At 39.8% G+C, this 24,579-nt stretch overlaps 1 protein-coding gene across 1 annotated transcript; it reads right to left on the minus strand.

Moving 5' to 3' along the window:
• On the minus strand, nt 1-24,579 carry DLEU7 (deleted in lymphocytic leukemia, 7). The gene is given in 3 exon segments (XM_014450338.2): nt 1-207; nt 24,122-24,258; nt 24,261-24,579. Coding segments are annotated over 3 exon segments (663 nt in total).

A 24,579-nucleotide genomic window follows, 5' to 3' on the forward strand; every position in this document is an offset into this window, starting at 1 on the left:
TCATATGTCTGGGAGATTCTGTAAGATCTGTCTCAACGAAGCACAGGCTACCACATGAGCATCAGAAGGAAGGTTAGCAAGTGACTGAATCAACTTCTTAACTATCGTCTTCAAACACTGGTGAGCAGCATTCAAATCTCTGTCAAACTGCTGTCCTTCGATCTGTAGAGCCAGATGACTGCAGATGTTTCTGAACTCAACACTGTCCTGAAAGGAACAGCAAAAACCAACAAGCAATTAGACAGATTGTTGAGGACATTTGTTTTATACTTTGTGTACCCAGCTTCCATCCCCATCTCTTCTGATGACAGCACTCTGACTTTTCTCCCAGAGAACTGCTCTCCTCCATTCTCAGCCTGTGTGGTTTGACCAAAGCTGACTCCACGCCACAACTCCAGGGACCAGGCTAATCAGAGCATATCACTTCTCAGCCACTTGGATTCGTTAGGGATGGACAGGTGACTCAACACAGGCCAATAAGCCACAGTCCCAGAATATTTGCGAGACTGGGAAAGAGAAACACTTTTTAACTGAAGCTGTTGGAAAATATCTTGCTACCACAGGAGAGAATCCAAATTACAATGATGCCAACACAGAGAAAACTAGACCCAAGAAATTTAAAAAGACTGATTCTAATTACATTTTCTGAACATGTCAACTTAGTCGTATATAAATAAACTCCAGGATTTTTTGTTTATCTGAGTCAACAATTATCCCTTTTTACTTAAGCCATTTGAAGTTGAATTTCTGTTACTTGTTCCTAACAGAGCTTTGACAAATACACAAATAGCCTCTGTTCCTGTTATTCTGTACTCACTTTCTTCAAGTTTCCAATAAAGGATTTAGGATTGAACAGGGTCTCAAGAAATTTCCAGTGCAAATTTAGAAAAAATAGTTCCTAGGTGGCTTAAAACAAGGAAGTAAGTGAATAGATTTTTAATCCCAAAATGTTTCATATTCTAAAATACATTGCATGTAAATGGTACACTGAAATTACTCCACATTACATGGTTTATTTTAAAATCAATGGAAGTGATTTCCCACAGACTTCTGGGTCTGGCAACATGGCATGTTTATTTTCTTCAAAACCTCTTGCTACTAAATGAATGCTAAATAAAATAGAACAAACATCCTTTTTGCACTTGCAGGAAAGTAATGGAAATCCCCCAGGGCCAGAAATAAAAGTAGATTATTTTAACTGCCCGCCAATACCCATCAGAAAAAGAAAATCAGTCTCTCTCTTAAACTGAGTTTAGGATGAGGGTAAAGTTTTCCCAAGAATGTGTAACTATGGGCCTGTAGTACACAGAAGTTTAAGTTTGGAGTTGCCCTCTACATCATATACATGTTCTGGGAACATTCATGCTAAGAAATTAACTTCAAAATTGGAACTGGGCTGAAATATCCATGGACACAAGGAAAAGCAAACAAAAACCTATTCCACAGAACGTGTCCACAACCCACGCCCCACTGTGGTATTCCCATAAAGCTCTGTCAAAGACATGCTCTGTATATGAAACTTAAAATACAATTCACCATGATATAGCAGATACAATGCAGGGCGATATTAAATTACAAAAGTTTCAAATATAAACTATAAAATATGCTTAAAATGATTAAAGATATAAAAGAAGGAATAAAAAACTTTTTAAGAAAAATCAGGCCCTAACCGGTTTGGCTCAGTGGATAGAGCGGTGGCCTGCGGACTGAAGGGTTTCAGGTTCGATTCCAGTCGAGGGCATGTACCTTGGTTGTGGGCACATCCCCAGAAGGGGGTGTGCAGGAGGCAGCTGATGGATGTTTCTCTCTCATCCATGTTTCTTACTCTCTATCCCTCTCCCATCCTCTCTGTAAAAAAAATCAATAAAATATAGTTTTTTTAAAAAAAGAAAGAAAAATCAGGCTTGAAAAAGAACCAAATACAACTTCTAGAAATGACAACTATCATGACAAATTAAATACTCAATGGACAGTTTAAACACTTGAATAAATACATCTGAAGTGAAAAATAGTAAACAGGATGATAAATGTGAGAAAATTGCCCAGAATAAAAAATAAACAGAGGGAAGATGGGGTGGAGGAATAGGGAAAGATTAACCAGGGAATTTGTATGCATATATATATAGCCCATGGACACAGACAATAGTGTGGTGAAGAACCAGAAGGGGTGGGTACAGGGTGGAAGGGGTCAATGGAAAAAAAAAGGGGGACATCTGTAATACTTTCAATAAAGATAAATTTTAAAAAAGAAAAATAACAAAACTCCACAACTCAAAAAAAAATAAGAAAAGTTAAAGACATGGGAAATATGAATGAGAGGTTAAGCAACATGGATGACAGAATGCCGAAGTACAACAAATGCATACCCAGAGAGACAAGAGAATCATGAATAATATTATCCAATTCTGATCCAAAACATGAATCCTTAGATTCAGGAAATAAAACAAGCCTTGTACAGAGTAAGTTAAATGATACACAAATCTAAACTCAATAAGGCAAAACTACTCTTAAAAGTAACCAGAGAAAATAGACAAACAGGTTTTAAGGGATGACAAGACAGACAATGAACTTCTAAGCTACAATTGAACATAGAAAAAATAGAATAATATTGCCAAATAACTTTCAACCTAGAATTTTTTTAAATCTAAGTAAACTATTAGGGCAAAATAAATATATCTTCATTTAGAAGGACAAAGGAGTTACCACAAATAGACTCTCACTGTCAGATCTTCCTCAAGATATAATTCAGAAAGAGGAAATTCAATGCAAAAGGAAAGAATGAGATACAAGAAGCAACAGTGAATGAAGAAACTTAAAAATATGTTATAAATCTAAAGAATTGATTGTTCAAAACAAAAATCATAACAACTAACTTGGAGTTTACAAAAGCAAGATGATTCAAAAATGCTGAATGGTAGTAATATGTAGGATGAAGAGATATTTTAAGGCATTGCATTTATTCAAGAGAAAGGTGGCAGATTTTTAAATTATGTACATGAGAAATGTAAGCATTATTATTAAAGTAGAGAAATAATATATACAACTTCAGAATTAGCAGAGGGAAGGTACATTAAAACTTTATTGATCCTATCTATAAAGGTAAAAATGAAAAAATACACAAACATAAAGCAAGGTGAATAGAAAGCACCAAATAAGACACCTTTGAAATATATAGTGGTAACCAGACTGTATTTTAAAAATCTATATGCTTTTAAAAATTTTTTTAAACTAAAAGTACCTAAATATTGAAAGTAAATGAATACTAACATATATACCAAGCAGAGAAGACAAAATAAAGCCAGAAAAATCATTATTAAGTATAAAATAAACCTCAATTAATAGAATAAATTATTCCCCTAAGGAGATATAACAATTTTGTACTTGTGTGTGCTTACTATGATAACCTCAATTTACATTCAATCCACAAACATAGAGACATTTTAGTTCAGCTTTCTCAGAACCTGACAGATCAAACAACATAACAATCAGCTTGGAGAGAAAAGATAGAAACACTAATCACAACCTTGGTCCAATGGAGATAAACAAAGATACATTATTCTCAAAAATATATAAAATATCTATGAATGCTGACTATATTATAATATGTCACAACGCAAATCTCAATGAATATAAAAAGTCTGTGTTATACAAATCACAATGCAATAAATGAGAAATCAATAACATAGATAACCTTCCCCAAACATGTATTACTTAACAAGCTACTTGTAAATAATTCATGGTTCAGTGAAAAAAATTTAAAATTTTAAAATACTTTATACTGAACAATTATGAAAATACTATAACACAAATTTATGGGATATGGCTACAGTGAGAAATGCTAGACTTAAATGCTTATATAACTAAAGAATAATCCCTGAAAAACCATGAGCTAAGAATTCAACTCAGTAATTCAGGAAAAGAAAATAAATAATTCAAAATAAAATAAAATAAAAGGTAGAACTAAAATTGAACCAATGTTTGATGAAGAACTAGAGTTTTCTTCCTAATTCTTAATAGAAAAACAAAGCTATTCTTCTCCCTAATAAAGACTTTGTCATGATGCTCTGATCAGGTAGCTCGGTTGGAGCATCATCCTGCACACCAAAAAAGTTGCAGGTTCAATTCCTGAGTGAGGCACACGCAGGAGGCAACTGATAGATATTTCTCTCTCACATCAATGTTTCTTTCTTTCTTTCTCTCTCCTCTGTCTCTCTTCCTCTGTCTAAAATCAAAACCATATCCTTGGGTAAAGATTTTAAAAAAAATAAAGCTTTCCCTCCCCCTAAAAAACAATAACAAAAAATAGAAAAACAAACAAACACTGTCACTTAGGTGAGAAGAACCTGGGTTTCTGGCAAAATGTTTAATAGAGAACATCTTCCAAGAAGCAAAACAAACATCCATTTCTTCAATTCAGCAAACAGTGGCAGTAGGACCCCAGTGTGAGCTAGGCGTAGGATAGAAAACTAAACATGTACAGGCCCTTTACTCAAGGCTTCACAGGCTACCACACGCTTCGGTTTCTTCTCTTTAAAGCATTCTTGCTTCCCTGCCGGTGTGTGTTACTCACTTTTCCTCAGAAGGTATCAAGGGGCTACTTAGATGATCTGCCCCATAGTTTATAGGCCAATCTATACTGCTGGAGCACATTGCTTGGGAATGGGAAAGTCTGGGGAAAATGACTCTGGACTACTTGCCATAGATCCACATCAAGCAAAATGGTCCACTTGCTTTACAGAAGTGATCCAACTCTAAGTACAAAGTGGGAGGATCAAAGACAACTTGTAAAGGGAAATTCAAAATAGAAGGAACCACTGAGATGTGTGCGGACACGTGCCTATTAGCCAGTCTGCAAAGGCATTCGTCACTCAGAGAAGATGAAAATGCCCTTACAATATATTTGTGGGCCTAATATCTGTAGTCAATGTCACACTTACTATAAAGAATCAAAGAAGGCAACGTTTGGAGAAATTATACTTAACATAAAATTCTATTGCTTGGCTGTACTGATCCCTGAGGCCCTAGGTAAACTTCAGATCTCTGGCAAACTTTGCAAAGTCTCTTTATTTTACTATTTTAATACAGTATTTCCTTTTAATCCTTTCTCAAATATATTAACAGTCAAAGAAAACAAATTAATAGGAATAGCTTTCCATGGACTCTTAAGCCAGGGAAGGGAAAAATAAAGCAAGTGGTTGCTTCTCTTCCTTTCTGGAAGGTCTGAAGGCCAACTATGGATCCAGTCACAATGGCCTCCACCCAAACCTCTAATGATTCTGCTGTATAAGGTGGGGCCACAAGTCACAGTGTTGAGGCAACAGCATATTCAGTGGCCCATGGGCTTTCAGTAGCAATTCACATGATCAATATTGGTGATGATTTCACTTATGTGCTTTCTATTCAATGGTAGAGCACATCCTCCCAGCAAGTTCTTTTATTTAGCAAGTTCCAGGTGCTTTCAGAAATGATGTAATACCCTACACTGGGATGTGGGTGCATTGCCAGAATTAGAACACGCAGCTGAGCAAACTAAAAGCGCTTTTGGAACTTCTAAAGCCTTACGTAATTTCAGAGTCTGGATATGAAATGTATTGATTGCTACAGTGGTCCAAACTGATGGCCAGCAATTACATTGTAAAGTGAGGTGGTAACTCAACTCACATACTGGGATAATGGCCTCTGCTTGTTTGATTCAGTTAATGAATCAGCTAATTTTATATCAAGTCTCCACTATCTGATTGACTACACTGAATAAAAGGCAGTAAGATATGTATTTCTTTGGATAAATACCCCAGAAGTAAAATTGCTGGGTCATAAGGTAGTTCTATTTTTAATTTATTGAGGAACCTCTGGACTGTTTTCCACAGTGGCTACACCTATTGGCAATTACATCAACAATACATGAGTGTTCCCTTTCCTCCACACCCTCACCAATACTTGTTGTTTGTTGATTTACTGATGATAGCCATTTTGACAGGTATGAGGTGAAAACACTAACTTGAAAAGATATATGGGTCCCTGTGTTCATTGTGGCATTATTTATAATAGCCAAGATGTGGAAGCAACCTAAGTGTCCATCAATAGACAATTGGAAATAGAAGATGTGGTACATATATACAATGGAATATTACTCAGCCATAAAAAAGAATGAAATCTTATCATTTGTAACAGCATCAATGGACCTAGAGGGTATTATGCCAAGTGAAATAAGTCAGAGAAAAAAATACCATATGATTTCACTTACATGTGGAATCTAAAGAATAAAATGAGTGAACTAACAAACAAAACAGAAATAAACACATAGATACAGAGAATAAATTGATGGTTGCCAGATGGGAGGGGGAAGTGAGGGAATGAGTACAAAAGGTCAATGGATTAAGAAATACAAATTGGTAGTTACAAAATAGTCATAGGGATATAAAGTACAGCACAGAGAATATAGTTGATAATACTGTAATAACTGTGTAGAGGGATCATTTCATAACATATATAAATGTCTAACCACTATGCTGTATACCTAAAACTAATATAAAATAATATTAAATGCCAACTGTAATTGAAAAATAAATAAATAAATAAAAGTAAAGGCAGTATGATATGGTACTTGTTCTCTAAAGAGTTTGTAAACTAGTAAGGAGAATGAGACACATAGAGCATATATACCAACGTCCAATGAAATGTGATGAGGGCTATAGTAAAAAACACAAAAACCCAATCCTATATAGAAACAGACATTTCTAGACTCATAATCTAAGCAATGCACTAGGTTCATACAGAGCTCCTTCGAATGTGTGAATCCTCTCTATAGCATACCTGATGTGTGGTTGTCCAAAATGATCTTGGTTACACTAGAGAAACTCACGTGCTTAGGAGGCAACCCATGGCTCTAGTTTTTAGAACATTTCTTCCAATGTTTAGCTGAAATATGCCATGTGGCTTCCCAAATATGCCCATGTCCTGGTCCTCAGAACCCGGGAGCATATTACCCTACATGGCCAAAGGGACGTTATAGGTGTTAGGTAGGACATGCAGCCTCAGGCAGCTACAAAGACCCTGAGGAAGCAGAGCTTATTCCCGCACAAGCACTGGACTTGCTATCAGAGCCCTGTTCTGTGCCTTTGATGGGCCATCTGTGGACAAGACATTTTATCTATGGGATATTCAGTTTTCTCATCTGTAAAATGGAAACAGTAATAACTGCCACATGGAGAGATGTGAATATCAAATTAGCCCATGGATTTGCAAACTCATTGTATTTATAAAGCACTCATCAGTCTAAGGTTATAAGTGAAGCACTCTGCTAGATGGAAGGTCAGTAAGAAGGAAAGGAGGGGAAGGAAGGGGAGAAAAGAAAAATATGTTCCACAGAAACTTGGAATCTAGTTGGTGATATGAAACTATTTAAATTGTTCAGTAGAGCTGTCACAATTAAATTTAGGCTCAGAAAGAGTGGTGGAGCTCACCTCACATCCATTAGGCTGGCTACCATAAAAAGAAACTGAAACTAAATTTTGGTAAGAATGTGAAAAAAGTGGAACCCTTGTGCACTGCTGGTGGGAAGGTAATATCAAGCAACCATTATAGAGAGAATGGAGATTCCTCAATAAAAGTAAAAATGAAATTAACATATGGTCCAACAATTCCATTTCTGGGTATATATCCAAAGGAACTAAAAGCAAGATCTCTAAGAGCTATTTGCAAACCCATGTTCATAGCAGCACTATTCTCAATAGCCAAGAGGTGGAAGCAGTTCAAGTATCCATGAATGGATAAACAAAATGTGGTATATACATACAATGGAATACTATTCAACCTTAAAAAGGAATGCAATTCTGACTTATGCTACAACATGAATTAACCTTGAGGACATAATGCTAAATGAAACAAATCACACTGAAAAAAGACAAATACCATATGATTCCACTTGCATGTGGTATCTAGAGTAGTCAAACACATAGAAACAGAAAGTAGAATGGGAGTTGCCAGGGCTGGGGGGAGAGGAAAATGGGGAGTTACTGTTTAATAGGTATAGAGTTTCAGATTTGCAAGATGGAAACATTATGGACATTGCTTGCACAACAATGTTAATGTACTTGACACTAGTGAACTGTACGCTTAAAATGGTAAATTTTATGTTATGCATTTTTTACCACAATAAAAAAAATTTTTAATGCAGTTGAGGCCATCAGAGTGCTGCCAAGGGCATGCAGAAGAGCATGAAGGTTTGGATGAGGCATCAGAGAAATGTTAGGTTGGGAGGATTGTACAGACACTATAAGTTAGGTGGTGTTGAGAAAGGCAGTATTTGATTTATAAGGAAAAGAGATGGCCCCTGCAATTAGAATGAATAACATAAGCAAAGGCCTAAAGTCAAGTAGGGGCTAGGACTGGGAGGAGATCAGTCTGAAAAAAACAGAGAATCAGGATATAAGCTAGTGTGAAAAGCTGCAAGTGCCCCAGTAAATTCCCTGGAGATTTCCAAGCATGAGAGCAACATGGCAAACCAGCATTTTAAGAACACTAGTCTGGCCCCATGAGCCTGAGCACCTACTGTAGGAGACGCCAAGCTCCAAGTGAGGCACCTCTGCACCTTGTCTCACTCAAAGAAATGCGGCTTGGCGAGATTAAACGATGTACCTAAATCACACAGCAAGTGAGTGACAGAGCTGGCATTAATCTCCATTTCAAATTTAAATGTTCTGCAAAAACCTGCCTCAAATCAGAACCCGGGCCAGCTGCCCTGAGGACTCAGACAGCAGAACTCACCGTCCAGGACAGGAGACAGACGGGCAAACAGGAACGATGGAGTTGTGGATGCCACAGTGGGATGAACAGGGACACCATGGGAGCAAGTAGAGGAGGCACCAAACTAACTTTGGCGATGAAACACAAATGTTTACAAGTGAATTGTTGCATGTTTCTTTTTGGCCATAGTCACACTGTTTTTTAAGGTTAACGCAGTGTTATGAGTGTTACAACACTCAAATTGGCCTTGGACACATCTAAATTGAGTATTAGCCTGCTGGCCCATCCTTCTTTCCTGCAACATAATTGAGAGCGGTTGGCCATCTGGAAGATATTCAAGGCATGAAACCTTCTGCACCCCATGTAAAGCTGGAGCTCCCCCTTCTTCTGCTCTGTTCTCTCCTATCCAGTGTAAGGGAGGTCTCTTAGAAAAACTTTTCCGCATTATGCATTGTGTTTATTTAGAATGCACACATATGGGACCCTTGAGCAACTTTCCATGCACCTGCAAAGTCCAAACAGGGAAGAAAAGTTAAGCTTTTTTTTTTTTTTAGCTTCTTACTGAAAATAAAACTGAAGGCTTGAAGGCAAAAAGAATCTGGCTGCAGAAGTCAGTTTCAAAGCTTATTTCCTGAAACCAATACCAATGGATAATAAATTCAAAACACAATATGACTTTATAGGTTCCAAAATGCAGACAGCTTTTCAACAATCCACCAGGACAGTTACTGTTGTTTTCCTATTATGTCACCTTCAAAATTACTTCTAGATCTACATGAACCATAAATCAGTTCATATTCCCTTAACCACTGGCTTTAAAATAAGTTGGTTCTTTTCAAAACAGTCACATCTTGAGCTATATTGTCTTACAATGGCTTCCACAAATCTATTTCTTCTCACTTTTTCCCCTCTCATTCTCCCTGAATTCCTAATGTCCTCTACAGAGAGTAGTAAAGAAAGAAAGAGCTTTTCCCCTGCTTTCTGTCCTGGGGCCTGGCTGTAAGGAGCGTCAGTATGGCCAGCAGAACATTCTCCACTAAAGCCACCCAGTGCTAGGCACTACAAAGGAACACAAATCCTCTCCCCAAGCCCCTTACAACCCTCCAACTGGATGTGTACCTAAAATGAGAACGTTCCTCTATGTAGAGAGATGTCATGAAAACCATACTATCAGGATCAGTATGCTTCAGATTGCCCCAACTTCACTCGGTTCATCAACATCTGGCTTTGAGCTACAAATTCACAGGGCCCAGATCAGTCACCAGTTACCTGAAACCCAGATCAATCTCAAATAGATATGTAACTACACACTAATAAAACACCCAATGAAGAACCAAAGTATCTGCCATTCACCATAAAAGTCTCTCATCCACAGGAAATTAAAGATTTTTACTTGTGCTGTACCCAGTGTCAATGCCCCACAAGTAACTAAGGTTCCTTATGTATGTGCTTTAGGTACGTCATCATTTTCATTAGGAAAGTCTGTGAAAAGCACTTTGTGATGGATACAAGCACTTGATTCAGGTATGCTCACAAGGCAACCCCCAAACTGTAAAACAGAGCATGGCAGCATTTCCACCAAGATGTTAAACATAAGTAATTTTGTTTTAGGGCCTTTCTGCAATATCTGTTGCAAAATTTTAATTTCAGAAAGTTTATATGTCCTGATTCTTATATTATTCACATAATAAGGAATTACAAACTATAATTAAGCTACTTCTATAGCAGTCACTGGGCCTTTTTCTAAAACATAAGCACAATTTTGTCTCAAGTCAATAGCAACCTCCTGGCTTTGGCTATTAATCATATGATCATAAGCATTTTTTTCTTCAAAAGTATGTGGATAATTTTTGAAGAAACAATTTTCAAATTTGCAGAAACTGGCTCCACTAATTAAAGAGCATTACAGCGATGACTGTGCAACCAAAGCCAATGGTTTCCTAACCACTGGCTTTGCTTTGTAGAATGAAAAAACAGCGAAGGCTACTAAACGTGACGGAATGATTGGTACCAAAATTAGCTAAATGAAACGGAGAACTCACAGGCAAGTTAAATCTGCAATGTCAGGAAAGTTCTTTTTCCTCTGAAAGTTGGCATCAGCCATAGTTTCCATGAAACTTGCTTCAGAACAGAAAGAACTCTTGGCAACTATAAATATTTTTAACTCTCAAAGGAAGACAGACAAAACTCAATCAGTGGCCTCATAATTGGCTGTTTAATAGTCTCTATGTGAGTGGTCATTTTGTGGAGTTTTTAAATCCTAGCCTTCCTTCTGGTGTCCCACACATTTCTATGCTCCCTTTAGGTTGCAGGTGCCTAAAGCATTCTTGCTAGTATTACTAGTTTGACAATGTTTTCCTACATTTGCCTGGTACTTTTTGTCACTATGTAAAGCCGCCATCATGGAAGGAGGCACACAAATCACCCAGTGCTATGGATTGAATTTTGTCTCCCCACCTCCTCCTGCCTTGCCCTACCCAAAAAAAAAAAAATGCATATATTGAAAACCTAACCCCCTTGTGACTGTATTTTGAGATAGGGCCTTTAGAGAGGTAATTAAGGCTAAATTATGTCAGAGAGTGGGCCCCAGATCCAATAGGATTGGTGTCTTTTTAAGAAGAGGAAGAGTCCTAGCCGGTTTGGTTCAGTAGTTGGAGCATCTGTCCATGGACTGAAGGGTCTCGGGCTTGATTCTGGTCAAGGGCATGTGCCTCCATTGCAGGCTCAACTCCCAGCTCAGGTCAGGGCATGAGCAGGAAGCAACCAATCGATGTGTCTCTCTCACATCAATGTTTCTCTGTGATTTCCCCTCTCTTATACTCTGTCTAAAAATCAATGAAAAAAAATCCTCAGTGCGGATTAACCAAAGAGAGAGAGAGAGAGAGAGAGAGAGAGAGAGAAAGAAGAAGAAGAAGAAGAAGAAGAAGAAGAAGAAGAAGAAGAAGAAGAAGAGACACTTGAGATCTCTCTCTTTCCACATGCACAGAGGAAAGGCCATGTGAGGACACAGTGAGAAAGTGGCCATCTACAAGCCAGGAAGAGAGCCTTCACCAGAAACCAAATTTACTACCACCTTGCTTGATCTTGGACTTCCCAGCCTCCAGAACAGTGAGAAAATAAATGTTGGAGGTTTAAGCCACATAGTCTGTGGCGTTTTGTTGTCAGCCGGACCTAAGAGTCTATAATGTGACTGTTACATCCCAAGTGGTGTGCAGTGCAGGGCATGCATGACTGTGTTCTGTCGACTAAACACTCTCACTATTTTAATGTGATGTCTTTAATACCCCTTTAAGCTAGCACTGTGATTTGGTAGAGTCACAAAAAACCATGTTTTGGCCTCAAACATGTTTGACACTCACTCAGTGGTTGAGTGTCAATCCATAACCAAGAGATCCCCAGTTCTATCCCCAGTCAGGGCACATGCCCAGGTTGTGGGTTCGATCCCTTGTAGGGGGCATGCAGGAGGCAGCTGATTGATGTCTCTCTCTGATTGATGTTTCTATATCTCTATCCTTCTCCCTTCCTCTCTCTCTAAAATCAATAAAAACATGTTTGAATCATGGGCCATCACTTCTCAGAAGCAGGATCTTCAGCAAAGTCTTAATATTTCTCTGAGCCTCAGTTTCCTGCTATAAAAAAATTTGTCAAACTGGTCAACTCCACCTTCTCCACCAAATTTAACAAGACTCAGAACTATTAAGCACTTTTTATCCACCACAAAGAAACTCATTTCATGTTTTTTCTTTGCATATGTTTGATAAACTCTAAATGTTCAAAAAGAATATAAATTATTGGTTTCTTTAAGAAAAGAGCAAAGACACCATCTTGAAGGGGAGAGCAGCTAAGACTGAGAGCCCAGCCTCACCTCCATCCGGGGAGACCTCGGACACCACCGGGGACCCTACAGCCACACCGGCCAGGGACCAGCTGCCTCGGCTGCGAACCCAGGAACACGGAGACTCCAGCCTCCCTGGCCACGGGCTCCTAAAAAGTTTGTCCAGGGGGAGACAAAATGGTGGCCAAATAGGCAGATGGGTCCTGCACCTTCTCACGGAGCAGGCAGAAGAAACAGCTGAATCGAATAACATCCACCCGGAATTGGTGAATTAAACACAGCTGGTGAGACAACTGTGGACGGAAAGGTCAGAGGTCGCCTGGAGAAAGGTGGGATTGGGGTTCTGGGCTGGAGGGAGAGACGCATGCAACCGGGACTAGAGTCTCAGAGGGAGACTGTCCTGCACCAAGTCCGTGTCCCTTGGGACAGTGTAGTGCTTGACTGTGGAAGGGGTCCACAGGGCTGCTGGCAGCTAGGGACTCTAGATCTAAGCACACAGCCATGGGAGGCTGCACTCAGAAAGGCAGCCTGAAGTTCTGCATCATCTGTGCAGTGGGGAAGGGGGGGCGGGCAGGGGGAGGGGGGAGGGGTAGAGACACGCAGCGGCATGTCTTTATATTTTCTGTCTTTATATTTTCCTTGCTTTTACTCACTAAACCCAGTGCATAGGATCTTTCAATTACAAACACTCACCAAAGCTGCGGTGCAGGGGAAGGTGGCTTTGTGGAAGCTGGGGAGCAAAATAGGGAGAGGTGATCAGGAGGCCAGCTCTGGGACAGTCCGATCCCTCCAACCCTGAACCAACATGAATCAACATTTTTCTCCTGAAGACCAGACCCCCTCCTAGCAGCGCAGCCACACCCAGCCTTGAGCTCAGCAGGGAAACAAGATTTCTGAATACCCTCAGGGAGCCCTCATGGCAGGGGTGGGGGGGCCATTTGGTCCCAGAAAGTAATACAGAAACACCGCCACCTAGAGGCCATGTCAGAAATAGACTCTTGTGTAAATACAACTGAAAGCAGGCAGGAAAACAAAGTGGGCAGATTGATCCTAGCTGCCTGAAACCAAGGCTGTGGAGTCTGACACAGAGGAGCAGTCAGTCGCTGGGAACTAAACACGGTGCTGATTACCTAAGAGGAAACTGAGACGTGGCAGACAGAACAGTAAAGAGGGGTCTTAAACCAGCCCCCATGGGACATTAAACCTCAGCTGAAGCAAATAAACTTCACTACTTCACTTTTTAATTTTTTATCTTTTACTTAAGAAACTAAATTTTTTTCTCTTTACTTATTTTTAGTATTATTATTATTATTATTATTTTAAGCTTTCACTATTTTTTGGATTAGTGTTCTGCATTCTATTTTTTTTATCATTATTTCACTCTATCTCATTTATCCCTTTATGCCAATCCTTTCTTCCTCATTTCTCTCTTTTTTCTTCCTGTTTCTCTTCTCCTGTCCCTGCTTTAGTTTTTCTCTCTCCTTTCTTTTTACTCCTTTGTAAAAATTGATCTTTATCTGCTGTATTGATGTGTTAGTATTATAGTAGTCTCTGTTGGCTTACTCATATATCTAATTTCCTGTCCCCTGCTCCATGTACATGCACCCTTCTCTTTTCTCTTTCTTCGCTAGCCATTTTTTTCTTGTTGTTGTTGTTTATTTGATTGTTTATTAGTTTGTTTTTTTGTGGTTTTTTTATTTTATGCTTTGTTTATCCTCTCCTCGCTTGTTCTCTTCTTCTACTAATAGTTTAATTAGTTTCACTCACCAAACTCAGGCCTATCTGTTCTCTACTTTATTCTCCTTTTCCAAAAATAGATAAATAGATAGATAGATTAAAGAAAGGGGAAACTTTTTAATTATTTTATATATATATGTTTATATATATATATGCTTTTTAATATATTTTTAATTATTATTTATTATTTTTTTAATTGAGTATTTTGTTTTTTCCTTTTCTTCTTATACACTCATTCTCTTTCTACCTCCTCTATACTGAATTGTGGCCATTCCCCCATTCATTCAATTCCTTTACCTTACCTTCTGGAAATAAGCTCTGCCTCTCCTCTTTTCTTGGGGTGTTTGTTGTTTCCATTTTTTGGTTTAATTGTTGGTTTTGTGGAGTTTTCTCCCCATATATGTATATTTTCCGCTTATTTTTTCTTCTTTGCTTTTCTCTTTTACCTTTTTTTCTTTTCTCAATATCATTTTTGCACTCTTTTCTCTCCCCTAATTCTCTTTTCTCTGGTGGTCACCTTTATTTTGGTTATCAGTGTTGTGAATACATTTGTGTTTTGTTCCCTCTGTGTGGTGTCTTGTTGAGTTGTATTTTGTGCCTTTTGGTCAATGTGGTAGATACTGAGCCACATAACCAGACACCCTGAGAGGAGCGAAAATGGGGAGACAAAGAAACAGCCCCCATATGAAAGAAAAGGAGGAAATCACCAGAAAAAGAAGTAAACAAAATGGAGGCAAGCAATTTGTCAGAGAAAGAATTCAGAGCAATTGTCATAAGGATGGAAGACAAAATCAACAACATGTGTAAGAATCAAGAGGAAATGAAGAAGAACCAAGAAGAAATGAAGAATGACATAGCTTCAATAAAGAACACAATAGAAAGCATCAACAGTAGACTAGAAAAGCTGAGGACCCGAAACAATAAGCTAGAACACAAGGTAGGAAAAAACACCCAAGCAGAGCAGCAGTTGGGAAAAAAAAAAACTTGAAAAACAGAAGAGCCTAAGGGAGCTATGAGACAACACAAAACAAAACAACATCCGCATAATAGGGGTACTAGAAGGATAGGAAACAGAGCAAGGAATAGAAAACCTGTTTGAAGAAATTATGACAGAAAACTTCCCCGATATTGGGAAGAAAAAACTCACACAAGTCCAAGAAGTTCATAGAGTCCCAAATAAGATAAACCCAAAAAGACCAATGCCAAGATACATCATAAGTAAATAGGCAAACACCGATGACAGAGTAAGAATCTTAAAGGCTACCAGGGAGAAACAGAAAGTTACCTATAAGGTATCTCCCATTAGACTATCAACTGATTTCTCAACAGAAACACATCATGCCAGAAAGGAATGGAATGAAATATTCAAAATGATGTAAAGCAAGGGACTAAATACAAGAATACTATACCCAGCAAAGCTATCATTCACAATTGAAGGTGAAATCAGGAGCTTCACAGACAAAATAGGGCTAAGGGAGTTTATTACCACCAAGCCAGCAATGCAAGAAATGCTAAAAGGATTGCTGTAAAAAGAAGAAATAGGAAGGGAAGAAGGAATACAGGCACAGAATATAAAAATGGTGACAAACAAGTACTTATCAATAATAACCTTAAATGGAAATGGACTAAATGCTCCCATTAAAAGACATAGGGTAGCTGAATGGATAAGAAAACATATATCTGCTGTCTACAAGAGACCCACCTCAGAACAAAGGACTCACACACAGAATGATAGTGAAGGGATGGGAAAAAAATTTTCTGGAGAATAGAAATGAAAAAAAGGCTGGGGTAGCAGCTCTTATATCTGACAAGTTAGAACTCAAAGTGAAGGCCATAACAAGAGATAAGGAAGGCCACTTCATAAGACTAAAGGGGGCAATTCTACAAGAGTATATAACTCTGGTAAACATATATGCAGCCAATACAGGAGAACCCAAATACATAAAAAACTTCTGGAAGATATCAAGGGAGAGATAGACAGCAATACAGTCATAGTAGGGGACTTCAATATCCCATTGACACCACTGGGTAAATCCTCTGAACAAAAATCAGCAAAGAAACATCAATCCTAAATTAATCACTAGATCAGATGGAATAAATTGACATTTTCAGAATATTTCACACCAAAGATACAGAATATACATTCTTCTCGAGTACACATGGGACATTTTCAAAGATAGACCACATATTGGGACACAGGCAAAGTCTCTTCAAATTCAAGAAGATAGAAATCATATCAAGCATCTTCTCAGATCACAATGGCATAAAATAAGAAATGAACTACAATAAAAACAATGAAAAAAATCAAACAGAGGCTAAATAACATGCTATTAAGCAACTATTGGGTTACCAAAGAGATCAAAGAAGAAATAAAAAACATCCTGGTAACAAATGACAATGAAAGCACAACAATCCAAAATCTATGGAACATGGTGAAAGCAGTCTTGAGAGGGAAGTTCATAGCTCTACAGGCCTACCTCAAAAAAACAAGAAAAAATTGTAATAAATTATCTAACTCTACAATTCAAAGAATTAAAAAGAGAGCAACAAGAAAAGCCCAGAGTGAGCAGAAGGAAGGAGAAAATAAATATCAGAGCAGAAATAAATGACATAGAGACCAAAAAATCAATACAAAAGATCAATGAAACCAAGAGCTGGTTCTTTGGAAGGATAAAAAAGATTGATGAACCTCTAGTCAGGCTCACCAAGAAGAAAAGAGAGAGGACCCACTAAACAAAATCAGAAATGAAAGAGGTGAAGTAACAACAAATCCCATAGAAATACAAAGGATTATGAAAAAAAAATACTATGAACAACTCTATTCCAACAAACTGGACAACCTAGACGAAATAGACATATTCCTAGAAAAATACAAGTTTCCAAAACTCAATCAGGAAGAATAAAAAAACCTGAATAGGCCAAAAACTACCAAAGAAATTGAAGCAGTAATCAAAAATCTTCCAGCAAACAAAAGCTTTGGTCTGGACAGCTTTACAGGGAGTTCTACCAAGCATTCAAAGAAGAACTAAAACCTGTCCTCCTCGGACTGTTCCAAAAAATTCAAGAGGAAGGAACACTTCCAAGCTCTTTCTATGAAGCCAACATTACCCTAATTCCAAAACCAGATAAAGACACCACCAAGAAAGAGAATTACAGGCCAATATCCATAAAGAACATAGAGGCTAAAATCCTCAACAAAATCCTAGCAAATCAGATTCAGCATTACATTAGAAAGATCATACACCATGACCAAGTGGGATTTATTCTGGGGATGCAAGGATGGTACAATATCCACAAATCAATAAATGTGATTCATCACATAAACAAATCGAGAGATAAAAATCACATAATCATATCAATTGATGCAGAAAAGGCATTTGACAAAATCCAACACCCTTTCTTGATAGAAACTCTCAGCAAAGTGGGAATAGAGGGATCATACCTCAACATAATAAAAGCCTGATATGGCAAACCTACAGCCAACATCATACTCAATGGGAAAAAACTAAATCCATTTCCCCTAAGAACAGGAACAAGACAGGGATGCCCACTTTCACTACTCCTGTTCAATATAGTATTGAAAGTGCTAGCCATAGCGATCAGACAAGAAGAATAAATAAAAGGCATCCAAATTGGAAAAGAAGAGGTAAAACTGTCATTATTTGCAGATGACATAATCCTGTACATAGAAAACCCGAAAGACTCCATCAAAAAACTAGTAGACTTAATAAATGAATTCGGCAATGTAGCAGGATACAAAATCAACACCCAGAAATCTATGGTTTTTTTATACACCAACAATGAGCTCACAGAAAAGAAACTAAAAAAACAATCCCATTTACCATTGCACCAAAAACATTAAGATACCTAGGAATCAACTTAACTAAGGAGGTAAAAGATCTGTACTCAGAAAACTATAGGACATTGAGACAAGAGATAGAGGAACACATAAACAAATGGAAGAACATACCATGTTCATGGATTGGTAGAATCAACATCATTAAAATGTCCATACTACCCAAAGCAATTTATACATCCAATGCAATCCCCATTAAAATACCAACGGCATATTTCACAGACTAGAACAAACTCTCCAAAAATTCATCTGGAAGAAAAAAAGATCCCTAATAGCCACAGCAATCCTGAGAAAGAGGACCAAAGTTGGATGGATCACAATACCAGATATCAAGCTATATTACAAAGCCACAGTTCTCAAAACTGCCCGGTACTGGCACAAGAACAGACATATAGACCAGTGGAACAGAACAGAGAACCCAGAAATAGACCCAAGCCTTTATGCTCAATTAATATTTGACAAAGGAGGCAAGAGGATACAATGGAGTCAAGACAGTCTCTTCAATAAATGGTGCTGGGAAAATTGGTCAGATACATGCAAAAAAATGAAACTAGATCAACAACTTATTCCATATACAAAAACAAACTCAAAATGGTTAAAGGACTTAAATGTAAGATGGGAAACCATAAAAATCTTAGAAGACGCCATAGGTAGCAAAATATCAGACATATGTCGTAGTAATATCTTTACCGATAAAGCTCCTAGGGCAATGGAAACTAAGGAGAAAATAAACAAATGAGACTACATCAAAATAAAAAGCTCTGCACAGCAAAAGAAACCATCCACAAAACAACAAGAAAGCACACTGCATGGGAGAACATATTTGCCAATGTTATCTCTGATAAGGGTTTAATCTCCAACATTTACAGGGAACTCATACAACTTAACAAAAGGAAGATAAACAACCCAATAAAAAAATGGGCAAAGGACCTAAATAGACACTTTTTCAAAGAGGTCCTACAGAAGGCCATGAGACATATGAAAACATGCTCAAAGTCACTAATCATCCGAGAGATGCAAATCAAAACAACAATGAGGTACCAGCTCACACCTGTCAGAATGGCTATCATCAACAAATCAACAAAGGAAAAGTACTGGCAAGGATGTGGAGAAAAATGAACTCTAGTGCACTGCTGGTGGGAATGCAGACTGGTGCAGCCACTCTGTAAAACAGTATGGAGTTTCCTCAAAAAGTTAAAAATGGGGAGAAACCAAGATGGCGGCATAGGTAAACACCGGAGATTGCTGCCTCGCACAACCACTTCAAAAATACAACTAAAAGACATAACAGACATCAACCAGAACCACAGGAAGGCTGGTTGAGTGGAATTTCTACAACTAGAAGGAAAGAGAAAAGCATACCGAGACTCAGAGGAGGTGTGGTGCTGAAGTAAATACAAAGGTGCGGAGGTGCATGCGGAGAGGGCTGGCGGCTGAGGACACGATTGTTTTTTTCAATCGGGAGGGAGTCTCAGGCTCTGAGCTCCAGTTCCGAGCGAGTCTCTGGGGACCCAGACTCATACAGGAGAAACTGGACTGTCTGGCATCGGTCGGAACTCGAGGGCAGCTTTATCTTGGAGGCACTCTCAGCGATTGCCAGGACTCTGAAGGCAGGACTGAGAGCAGCCATACTGCTCGCTCGGCCCGCCCTGTTGATCCCCTGGGACCCCGCCCCGCCCAAGCCGTGCATGGAGGCTTTTGCATATGAAAGGCCCGGCCCTTTGTAATCTGAAAATAACTTAACAAACTGCAGCTGCCCCAAGGCTCCAGGGCAACTTGCATGGCTTTACAGCTGGCTTCTGCTGGGTAGCCTCAGACAGAGGCTAGATTAGCACCTACTTAGATCCAAGAGCCAGTGTACCCAGTGGTCAGAGTGGGACCATCCAATTACAACTCCTCAGATCCATTAGGGACACACTCAGGGGGCAGACTCAGTGAACACCAAAGCCCCACTGAAGCAAGTCTTGCCCCATAAGGGTGTCTTCAGCACAGAAATTCTCCCACCGTAGACACAGCTGATTCTCACAGCCAATTGGCCTGGAGGTCAAATCCTCCCAGTTTTACCTACAACAATCAAGGCTTAACTACAACAAGACTGTGCACAAAACCCACAAGGGGGTGCACTAAGAGTGTCAACCTCAGGTAATTGGGACACTTAGCACAGAAAGCCACTCTATCGACACAGCGAAGCATAAAAAATGCCAAGACAAAGAAACAGGACACAAATGGCAGAAATGGAGGAAAGCAAACTACTGGATATAGAGTTCAAAACCACACTTTTTAGGTTTTTCAAGAATTTTCTAGAAACTGCCAATAAATTTAATGAGACCCTCAAGAAATCTAGTGAGACCCTCGATGTTGTGATAAAGGACCAACTAGAAATTAAGCATACACTGACTGAAATAAAGAATATTATACAGACTCCCAACAGCAGACCAGAGGATCGCAAGAATCAAGTCAAAGACTTGAAATACGAAGAAGCAAAAAACACCCAACCGGAAAACCAAAATGAAAAAAGAATCCAAAAATACGAAGATAGTGTAAGGAGCCTCTGGGACAGCTTCAAGCGTACCAACATCCGAATTATAGGGGTGCCAAAAGAAGAGAGACAGCAAGATATTGAAAACCTATTTGAAGAAATAATGACAGAGAACTTCCCCTACCTGGTGAAAGAAATAGACTTACAAGTCCAGGAAGTGCAGAGAACTCCAAACAAAAGGAATCCAAAGAGGACCACACCAAGACACATCATAATTAAAATGCCAAGAGCAAAAGACAAAGAGAGTATCCTAAAAGCAGCAAGAGAAAGCAAGTCAGTTACCTAGAAGGGAGTACCCATATGACTGTCAGAAACTTTGCAGGCCAGAAGGGAGTGGCAAGAAATATTCAAAGTGATGAATGCCAAGAACCTACAACCAAGATTACTTTATCCAGCAAAGCTATCATTCAGAAGTGAAGGTCAGATAAAGAGCTTCACAGATAAGAAAAAGCTAAAGGAGTTCATCACCACCAAACCAGTATTATATGAAATGCTGAAAGGTATCCTTTAAGAAGAGGAAGAAGAAAAAGGTAAAGATAAAAATTATGAACAACAAATACACATCTATCAACAAGTGAATCTAAAAATCAAGTGAATAAATAATCTGATGAACAGTATGAACTGGTGATTATAATAGAATCAGGGACCTAGAAAGGGAATGGACTGACTATTCTTGGGGGGGAAAGGGGTGTGGGGGTGCAGGAAGAGTTTGGACAATAATCGTGCACCTATGGATGAGGACAGTGGGTGGGGAGTGAGGGCGGAGGGTGGGGTGGGAACTGGGTGGAGGGGAGTTATGGTGGGGGAAAAAAGAGGAACCAATGTAATAATCTGAACAATAAAGATTTAATTTAAAAAAAAGTTAAAAATGAAACTTCCATTTGACCCAGTAATCCCACTTCCAGGACTATATCCCAAGAAACCACAAACACCAATCAGAAAGGATATATGCACCCCTATGTTCATAGCAGCACAATTTACAATAGCTAAGATTTGGAAGCAGCCTTATGTGCCCATCAGCAGATGAGTGGATTAGAAAACTGTGGTACATCTACACAATGGAATACTACACTGCTGTAAAAAAGAAGGAACTTTTACCATTTGCAACAGCATGGATGGAACTGGAGAGCATTATGTTAAGCGAAATAAGCCAGCCAGAGAAAGATAAATATCACATGATCTCACTCATTTGTGTGATATAATGATCAATATAAACTGATGAACAAAAAGAGACAAGGTAGCACTGAACAGACAGTCTACCCTCAGAAAGAAGGCAGGGGAGGAGGGGTGGTTAGAAATCAACCAAAGGACTTGTATGCATGCATATTCGCATAACCAATGGACACAGACACTGGGGAGGTGGGGGCTTACCTTGGGGGGTGGGAGTAGCAGGGGGGGGGTCAATATTGGGAAAGGGAGACGTATGTAATACTTTAAACAATAGAAAAAAAGAGTAAAGTACTACAAAGTACCCATTGTTATTATGGAGATGGTTTCTCTGCCTTCATGCTATTTTTTGCCTTCTGCCATAGTGAACTAATTTTAATTCCCCCAAACTCAGGCCCTTGCATTGCTTCTGGATCTTAGATCATACAGCTCCCTTAAAATGTGTTTTCCCTTTAATGCCTGGAGAGCAAACATTCACTTTTTTAAAAGGTTACCTCCTACAAGAAACCTGCCAGGATCACCTTAGGTAAAACTGATCACTCAGTCTCTCCTTTTGCCAGCCTATATGTCTTGTATATGCTCCTAGTATCACACAATGCTTCCTATTTCATCAATTCTAGGATGTACATTTTTTCCCATTTCAAAAAAATCTCTGAAATGAGACTATCTTACAATCAAAGGTCTGTCATAATATAATTGGCAGGATTTTTTTTTATTTCTTGGAAGTACATAAAAAGGTGCATCTTAACTCAAGAGCATTGGTGAAATGCAGCTTCATTTTTTAATTTTCTAAGGTGAATGGAGCAGTGCTTTGCATCTGGAGGCATTCCAGCTTTCCCTCTCATGCACGCACATTTGGCAATATTTGGTTTTATCAACTCAAGGTGGGGGGGTAGGGTGCCAGGGAGGTATGCTGCTGGCATCTACTGGATAGAGACACAGGACAAACCCCCATAACAATTGTCCAGCACAAAATGTCAATAAAGCAGAGGCTGAGAAACCCTAAGGTAGAGTAATAATGCTTATTTGGATGTATGATATGCTTTATTATGTTTGGTTTTTAAATCAGTCTTTTATAGTGAGTATGCAATCTAATATGTAGCAATTTTTTTCCAAACCTTGGCTTGTAAAGCATGAATAGCAATTCTTGAGAAGTGCTCTAAGCTTTCTTCATCACCCCTTCCCAGTTCCTTCTGCTAGACTCCCAAGGGAAATGAATGATGCAATACTCCAAGTCAAAACTGGAAAGCCACAAGGCCTCCAAGAGATTGTGACCTTAAACCACCAGTTAGGTTAATTAATGTCAAGACCAACACTGTAACCCAGACCCCCAGATTTCCAGGATCCTTCTCAGCCTGGGAGGCAGCTGCTCTGTTTCCTGACAGTTGGGTATCTTAAGAAGAAAATGCACTCTATAAACATGAGGTGCGTGACTTAGTAGGAGGTTAGCATTAGAATTCACGCTTTGCCCCTGGCCAGTTTGGCTCAGTGGATAGAGTGTTGGCCTGTGGATGGAAGGGTCCCAGGTTTGATTCTGGTCAAGGGCACATGTCTGGGTTGCAGGCTTGGTCCAACGTGCAGGAGGCAGCCAACCAACGATTCCCTCTCATCATTGATGTTTCTATCTCTCTCTTCCTCTCCATTCCTCTGAAATCAATAAAAATAAACTTTAAAAAAAATATAGTATATGATAAAAAAAAATATAGAATTCACGCTTCAACACTGGGGATCCACCCCACTCTTATCTGTGATTCATAAGTTTCAAAGGACTTTAAATTAATGTAGGTGATTTTGTCATACAGGAGGCAGTGGTGACTTAATACGTGTATTTACAGCCCTGGAAGAAGGGTTAAGTTGGAAGGGGGAGTAGGGGAGCTGTCCTCCATGCCTGTGGAAAGGGCCTTCAGCTGGAGCAGGAAGCTGATTTACTACATAAGAGAGGAAGGAGTTCCAGAGGCCTTTGGCAAGGCCTCTCCCGCTTCTCTGCTCCATACTCAGGCGGCCCCAGGTGGGCACCTCCGCACCCACCCCTCACTCCCCACTCTGAGTTCCCTGCCGTAAGTGCGGAGTCCTCCTCCTATCCCCACCCACTTCACTCTCCCAGGCGCAGTGAGCAGCTCAGCTTGGGATCCTGTGACCCCACCCAGTCTCCATCTGGGCCCTGCAGCCCCGGCCAGCAGGGGAATCCGGCTCCCAGCAGGGGAATCCGGCTCTCGAGGGGTGTGCTGGAGGCCAGACTCACCTTCAGGTGGATGGGGAAGGATCGCTCCTGCAGCAGGGGACTCAGCAACGTCTGCTCCACACTGACCAGCTCTGAGGTCGAGTCCACCACACGGGCCAGTGCACTGCGCATTGCCATCCGGGCCAGGGTGCATGGCCGCGGCCCTGGGGGCAGGGCAGCAGCTCCGCACCCCCCTCGGCGCCTGGCACTACTTCTACCTCCGGGGAGCTCGCCTGCCCCCAGAGCTCCCCATTCCTCAACCCCCGGCCTCCGCTGCCCTCCTCCCGCCCCAGCCCCGCCCGGGCCCGCCGCAGGCCTGAGCGATGCGCTGGAGTGGCAGACACGTGGTCCGGGTCGCGCGAATTTCCACGGGCGCCCGGTCCGTCCCCCCAGCCCCACTCCTGCTGCAGGAGCTGCAGGGTCTGCAAAGCCAACATTTGGTGGCTGATGGAGGCCACTAAGGGCGCGGGGCTGGCCAT

Source organism: Myotis lucifugus, unplaced genomic scaffold, assembly GCF_000147115.1.
Source record: "Myotis lucifugus unplaced genomic scaffold, Myoluc2.0 scaffold_7, whole genome shotgun sequence".
NCBI lineage: Eukaryota > Metazoa > Chordata > Mammalia > Chiroptera > Vespertilionidae > Myotis > Myotis lucifugus.